General features: G+C 38.9%; 1 protein-coding gene across 1 annotated transcript in view; it reads left to right on the top strand.

The window, feature by feature from the left end:
- Window positions 1–7,977, top strand: part of Morf4l2 (mortality factor 4 like 2) — a 9,253-nt gene that overhangs the window by 967 nt on the left and 309 nt on the right. Inside the window, exons 2-4 of the mRNA XM_031376622.1 lie at window positions 1,765–1,854; window positions 6,012–6,089; window positions 7,133–7,972. Of these exons, the coding sequence (XP_031232482.1) occupies window positions 7,157–7,972 (816 nt within the window). The 5' untranslated portion in view covers window positions 1,765–1,854; window positions 6,012–6,089; window positions 7,133–7,156. The remainder of the gene's footprint in view (window positions 1–1,764; window positions 1,855–6,011; window positions 6,090–7,132; window positions 7,973–7,977) is intronic.

The raw sequence follows: 7,977 nt of genomic DNA, 5'->3' as shown, positions 1-7,977 counted from the left end.
AAAAAAAAACCCACGGTCAGGGGAACTCTGGGTCGTGAAAATGGGCCACGTGAACGCGCTGCCCTATAGACTTCTGACCCAACGGCTATAGCGCACTTGGAGGGCGGGCTAAGATCCTAAAAGGGCGATCGTCATTGGTTGGAACCCTCACTGAAGAAGGACGCTAATTGGTTAGATTTCGGCCCTAACCATGAAGAAGCAGGTTGCTAGCACCCGCCTTTACTGCGGCTGAGTGTCACGGCTGACGTGGGGGCGGTGGTCCAATCATTTGGGTATGGAACATTCTAAAACTTAGACAAGACGACCAGGATTGGCTGACGGGCTAAGCCCGCCTCCAGGGTGACGTGTCTGCCTATGGATATCAGTTGCCAGAGAAACCTGGCTTTACTATGGCGGTTGGAGGAGCAGCAGTGATCACACGTCGGCTGCTGGAAAGAACTGGATTCTCGTTTCAGGTTTCGGGGTGGGGGTGGGGAGGAAGGGTCGATGGTTTCCTCTTTTCTTCTTGACTTATAGATAGGATTAACTAGTGCCTTCTCGTTCGGGCTTAGCAGGATTCGTGTTCCTGCTCGCCAACGCCCAACTTGGGCAAGGCTCCTTTCTGTGTCTCGGTTTCCATGTTTGTAAAATGGTAATTGTAGGTATCTCAGACGCGGATTCAGATGTGTCTGGTAAAATAGTGCGTGTAAAGCATTCGATGTGAAGCCTGTCTCCGAAAGGTAGTAGCAGTCGTTACTAAAGATATTTCTATAGGAGAAGGAAAATTTTAAATTACGCACATTTGCTAGATATCGTATCTTTTTTCTGTACATCATCATCCTCTTTCTTAGAAGAAATTATGACGATAGGCATTTATTAAGCCTTACCGATAAAATAATTGCTAGCCCATAATTGCTTCAGAATGGCTGGGGATCGGAATTTTCCCACATTAAGTCAAAAAGAAAAAGGTAGGGGAAAGCGAATGAGAATGAGCTACTTCTGAAGCACATGCGAGGAGTAGGCCTTGTTTGAATCCTGATTCGAGCACACCAATTGTAAAATTTTCTTTAAGACGCATCGGGGATTTTTAAATGCGGGATTAATCTTCAATGAAATAGGTGTCAGATTGTTTTTTTAGACGATTATGGTGGCGATGTGGTTATGTTTTCGGAATGCTGTATTTTGTGGAAATAAATATAAATGCTTAAAATGATGTCAGAAAATGGCTTCAAAATACGTGGATGACTAGGATTTGCTTCAGAATAATTTCAGCGATAGACAGAGATGGGAGGGGTATAATTAGGACCCTAGATTAATAATCGTTTAAACTGAGGGGTGGGCAGATGGGGTTTCCTGTATTTGTCTTTTTCCCATGGTATAAATTTGAAATTTTCCAGAATTCTGAAGTCATTTTTTTTTTCCGATAGCTTAGAAAAACGTGGGGGGGGGGAGAGCAGTGGGTGGGGTTACAGATGAAACAAGATGGCCTTCAGTTGGTAATTGTTGGAGCTGGATGATGGATTCGCATCCGTTTGTGCTGCTGTTCTTTTACAATTTTATTTATTTCACATTATCCTTAATAGAAATTAATTATTTTTTTTCCAAAACTGATACACATACTGTAAAGTACATTTATCTGAAAATAAACCTACAAGAAAATAGAATTTGTACATTATCAGCTTTGATGTCCTTTGTGTGAGATAAAATTGTATTTACTGATGGAAAAGAAAGTCACTATCTCATATCTTTTTATGTCCTTTTCCATCTCTTTGTTTGACCTTCTAGGTCATCATCAGAAAAGCTAAGTTTGCTATACAGTAAGGATCAGGAGAGCTGACCCTGGTTGCAGAACCATTCCTGGTTGCAGAACACAGGGTAAGTGCCTCCCTTCTGGCCTCAGTTCACAGACCAGCTATCTCACATAACCTTCCTAGACATATAGGAATATTTTGAAGATTAATAAGCTGTCATCTGAGAAAGTATTCTAAATTCTGAAAAGGGAAGGATAAGTAATATAGTCATCTGTAATCTTGTTCTCTGAATTAAAAATTAGTGCTCTGTGAAGGCTTCACAGATTCAAATATTACATTTATTTTTCTCTAGAGCAAATACAGATTTGATGGATTTGATTGCTGGCTTTTCGACTTTCTGTGTAATCCTGGAGCAAGAAACTTCCTTTGTTCCAAAATGTCCTCGTAAAAGTATTTCCTGTAATAATACTTATATGGCTTTAATAGTCGTGTAACATTTTAAGTATACATGTACAGAAGCACATTTTTTGTAAAGTGATGAATATAATTTTCTTGGAATTATCTTTTTAATTAATATTGTTGGTTTCTCTCATTTTCCAGAAGCAGCCATTAACTACTAGAACTGAATTCTGAAATTAAGACTTCTGACTTTTCTAATCAATCTTTAAAAAGTTTTAAGGATATTTACTTACAAGGAAATTTCCAAGAACTTGAATTGTAGTTACCATATCCAGCATCCTAAGCAATTTTTATGTGATTCGCCTCTTTTGTTCAGACTGCAAACAATCAGCTGGGTTGGGAGTGTAGCTCATTTGGTAGAGTGCTTCCCTGGCATATGTGAAGCTCCAGGTTTGATTTCCCCAGCACTGCCCAAACCAGGCATGGTGGCACATGGTTGCAATCTATTAGGGAATAGAGGCAGGGGGTTCAGAAGCCCAAGGTCATTCTCAGCTATCTAGGAAGTTTGAGTCTAGCCTGAGACATGAGAGCCTTCCTCAAAACAATGCATATTTTTTTTTAGACATGTAGAATGTTCCAGTATCCAAATGAGAAAGTTGATGTGAACTTGATTTTAGCCAGAGACCAAGAGATGAAAACATGATGTAATTAATGTGCCCCCATCGCATTTAAAGGGTTTGTGCCAACAAATTGTTGGAATCTATAAATGCAGGTGCTTGTGACACGTACACACAAAAGTACATTTGGAGTCTGGTTTCATGAACCTGATGAAAGGAAGGGGTGTGTCTCCATCTCTTCACAGCTACATTTTTAAAGGAATTCTATAATTGCCTTAATGTCTCTCCTTTGTAAGGGCTGTGTTTAAGCGGAAGGCAGTTTTCCTGGCGGAGAGGCAATTGAATGAGTGAGAGCTGATCCATAGTCGATCCATAGAAACGGGCAAAGCAAAGGGCCAGAGAGATCTGAAATGGGAAAGCCTGAAAAAGAAGGCCCTTGCCTTGGACCTTTGGGACTATCTGAGTAGTATACCGTAAAGCACACAGTGTACCATGGTACTGAATTCAAAGATGAAAGTATGTAAAAATCCATGAATGACCACATCGAAAAACATCATCAGATATATGGCTCAGGTTTTTTTTTTTTCCTCATTTCCCCCTTCTCTCTGTGGTCAGTAACCAGTTTTCTTCATTTCCTTCTAGATGACCTAATTAAAATCTTGCCTAAAATGTGTATCGATATGCATAAAAGAGTGTTTTATGATTTTCTTTATATAAACTGTGGTGTTGATATACAAGTATCAATGTTTATTTAACAAATAGTCTTTGAATGTCTTTGTTCCTTTATAGATTTCTCTAACTTCTTTTGTGGTATTTCTTTCACAGTGACAGTCCCTTTAGCTGAGATGATATTCCAAATTATAAGTATATCACATTTCATCAAGTCACTAGAGTGTTACCCCAGTCTTTTTCCACTAAAATAATGCCCCATCAGCCACCTTTTATATGCATTAACAAGTATTTTGGAGCAACATTAATATTCTTAAACCATATAGTGGAGCCATTAGGATACTGTTGCAAGAATAACCAGAATCATCAGAGAAGCCCAGAAATGGGTGTGGTGGCTCATGCCTGTAGTTCCAGTTGTAGGAAAGCAGGAGGGTTAAGGTAAAGTCTAGGCCAGCCTTGGCTTTCGAGAGAGCAACTTAAAAGTAACATAATTTTCTAAGGCACATAAATTTGTGAATTTTTATAAAATAGCATTTCTCATTGAGAAAAGGATAGACTCATCAGTATTGAACATTGATAAAAGATTGCTATAAATTTGGGGGAAACCAAAACCATGCGAAGAAGTAGCATAGGAATTAATTTCTATAGCATTTGTTTGGCATCATTTCCTCTGAGTGAAACAAAGCCAAGGGTTACAAAGAAGCAGCCAACAAGGTTTGATTGAGATACTGAGATATAGAAGCACCCAGTCCATAAGACTATATTAAGCACACTTCAGCTCTTATAACAACACAAAGACATAGGGTTTTGAACCAGTGTGAAACAAGAAGCACCCTAATACAAAAGGAAATAAAAATACCTATGGAAGAAAAAATATCTAACCAGTGATTATATAAAAAATGGTTTGAAATCATACTTATTCAAATGAAGATGCCCCACTACAAATTAGAATAACAACAAAAAAAAGTGGGTTTGGGATTTTTGTGGGGAAAAAGGTGTTTTGAAGCTTGAGGTAAAATTTGATTAGTAGAATGCTTACCTATCTATCTTTAGTGTGGTTGAAGGTGGAAGAATTAACTTGACATGGTTTGGGCTAGGAATACAAATTAAAACAGTTATGAGGTGAATTGGGCTATATCCCCAAAGCTTTATGTAGGCAACTACCCTGAATAGCTCCTTGGAATATATCCTTCAGAAATACTTACCTAGTGCTCTTTAATATATCTATGCATTGGTGTCTAATACTGGATTTTTATAATAATGGAATATTTAGAACCATGTCTACAACAATGGGGCCAAGAGCTTTAAAAACCTTTAACATCAGGCACTAAAGAGCCCTCCGAGTGAAAGCATTTGTTGAAAATAATTTGAAGAGATCCTAGAAAATGAGAAATTTACCAAGAACCAACTCAAAAGGGCAGACATGTGTAAATTGGGGGTAGGTTTATACATTAGTAGAGTTTTTGAAGGGTAAGCAATTTAGTACCATGGTAAAAGCCTTAAATATGTCATTTATACCTGGATCCACTAAATAAATCAGCTTCGGGTGAAAAAATGTCTAGTCATAGCCCAAAAGGTTCATATTATAAACCTTAACATGGGAACATGATTTTCTTTAAATGATTTTTTAAAGATGAGATCTAAGATTTAATAATATTTGCTTACCTGAAGTTAAATATATAAGTAGGGGCAAACAAGAATGTTACTCTTCTGCCTTATTCTTGAGCTAGTTTTAGGGATTGATTAGAAAAATGGTCTATAAGTTCAGCTGTCATCCTCAAATTCCTTGGTAAGGAAGTGCTGATGACCAAAGCAAGTGCTCTACTACTGGGTTACATTCCCAAATCTCACAGCTTCAAAAGAAATGCTAATTTTAGAATGTGTTGATCTAAAGAAAATTGGGCTGTGTGAACAGAAACCCACTCCCCATTCATACACATGCTTTTGTCCTTTGAGTTGGTCCTTGGTAAATTAAAGCTAGAATAGCATCCTTTCCTTGGGGAAGGGGGGCTACCCTGAATATGGAACAGGCTTGTGCTTTACATATTTGCACACTCATTTGAAGCAAATGGAATCACATTGTTCATAAGAGCTGTGCTTAGTTCTGCCTGTCCATTTTAGGCTCCCTCTCTGTACTACTTACCCATTTACCTAAGGACATTAAACAGTTTTCAGTGTCAGTATATAGGCCTCTGCTTAATTCATTTGGGTATTCTGTAGTGTGCATATATAATTTGTATCATCCCCTCCCTACTGAAGGAAAAAGCTATAAATGTCTGCAGTTCCTCATTGCAAGTACCAGTTCAGTGAACTACTCACGTTCACATGTGGAAATGTTTGTGGGGCACTATGCTAGCTGTTCAGCTATAACATGAGGTTCTTATAGTAGCCTATAGCAACTAGTAATAAATAGTTCCTCGTGTATAAAATGAAAAGAGGCTGAGAGTATATGTACATGTCTTATCTTCACCTCCATTTGGCAAATCAAAAACTCTTACTATATTCCTTAATATATCTAAGGCACATTTGTAATTTTTTTTCTTACATGTTTTTGCAAAAGTTCATCTTCATTGCAAATACCTACTTTCCTTTCTAGGTTGTATTCCCACTTCATCTTTCCAGACCATCCTAGGAGATTACTAGGAATCCTTGGAAGGGAAAGAAGGAACATTGTGTAAGTCAAGGGGATTGTTTAATGAGTCATACCATCATAGCAGGAGGCTTGTTTTTTGATTCGTTTTCACTGAACACTGTTTTCTCTTGAAACTCAACCTCTCTGTCTTCTAAAGTCACATTCTTACTCTCCAATGAAAGTCTCATCATTTTACCTGTGGTCTCTTTCTTGCTAACTCCTCAAATACTTCGCTATCTTTTCTGGAATCCTATGTGTGCAATTTAGGGGTTTTTTTTATTTGTTTTGTTTTTTTTTAACATTCACTGGTTCATAATGTATGCTACAGGCTACATGATAATCAGTCTCCATTTCTCTGTTTGAGTGCACACCCCAGATATAAAAAGTCAAACTAAGCATCTTTCTCCTCTAAGCAGTGTACTTGTGCTACAAGTAAGATCATCCATCCTTAAAGCCTGAAAGTTCCCAGTTTTTCATCTCTTCTAGCAAATAGTTCCTAAAAGAGTTACTTTATGTGTGTAACTATCACTGGGCTAATTTTTTTTTCTGATGGTGTCAAATGAATTCTTAAAAAAAAAAAAATCTGTGCTTTACTAAAACTCCCCAGGCTTAGTCATCCAGAGCCCATTTTGACCTTTGATCATTGTGCTCCTCTGTGTTCAGTATGTGTTGCCAGCACACTACTCAAGGCTACCCAGACTTTTATACACAAACTTTTACTGTTAATTCATTTTATCTCCAACTTTCTTATTTCTTTCACATTTTTATTCTCGTTCCAAAGTCTTGAATTTCAACTCTGCTTCCTTCTATGATTTTGTTACAATCTTTCTCTAAAATTAAATCCTTATCTTTTAAATAGCATCAAGAGACGAATTGGTGGGTGTGTCTGTTGAGTTGTTGGGTAAAGGCAAAAGTAGTGAGTGGGAGTAAGGATTTTGAGATAGAAGACAGACTAACACCTACAGGTAGTCCTCTGAAATAGGACCTGAAATCTATATTCCAACAGACTTTAGCATATGTTGTGGTCTAATGGGTCATAAAGTCACCATAGTAAACAACCAAATACAATACTTTATGTATTACAGTGGTTGGAATAAAAACAGGGTTGAATGAGTTCCAGAAAGCAGGCTTCTCAAACTCGTGGACAACAATCTGCTGAAGAAGACAACTTTAAGAAACCAACTCGAAGCAATATGCAGAGAAGTAAGATGAGAGGAGCTGCCTCAGGAAAGAAGTCAGCTGGTTCGCAGCCTAAGAATCTTGATCCAGCTCTGCCAGGAAGATGGGGAGGTCGCTCTGCTGAGAACCCCCCTTCTGGTTCTGTGCGGAAGACAAGGAAGAACAAGCAGAAGGCTCCTGGCAACGGAGACGGTGGCAGTACCAGTGAAGTCCCCCAGCCCCCTCGGAAGAAAAGGGCACGGGCTGACCCCACCGTGGAGAGCGAGGAAGCATTCAAGAGTAGGATGGAGGTGAAGGTGAAGATCCCTGAAGAATTAAAACCATGGCTGGTGGAGGACTGGGACTTGGTTACTAGGCAGAAGCAGTTGTTCCAGCTCCCCGCTAAAAAGAATGTAGATGCTATTCTTGAGGAGTATGCCAATTGCAAGAAGTCACAGGGAAATGTTGATAATAAGGAGTATGCAGTTAATGAAGTTGTAGGAGGGATAAAAGAGTATTTCAATGTGATGCTGGGCACTCAGCTGCTCTACAAGTTTGAGAGGCCTCAGTATGCTGAGATTCTGCTGGCTCACCCTGATGCGCCAATGTCGCAGATCTATGGGGCGCCACACCTACTGAGATTATTCGTGAGAATTGGGGCAATGTTGGCCTATACGCCCCTTGATGAGAAAAGCCTGGCATTATTGCTGGGCTATCTGCATGATTTCCTTAAGTATCTGGCAAAGAATTCTGCCTCTCTGTTTACTGCCAG

This window comes from Mastomys coucha, chromosome X (genome assembly GCF_008632895.1).
Source record: "Mastomys coucha isolate ucsf_1 chromosome X, UCSF_Mcou_1, whole genome shotgun sequence".
Lineage (NCBI taxonomy): Eukaryota > Metazoa > Chordata > Mammalia > Rodentia > Muridae > Mastomys > Mastomys coucha.
Note: the sequence above shows the minus strand (reverse complement) of the source record. Positions and strands in the feature narration are given on the sequence as shown.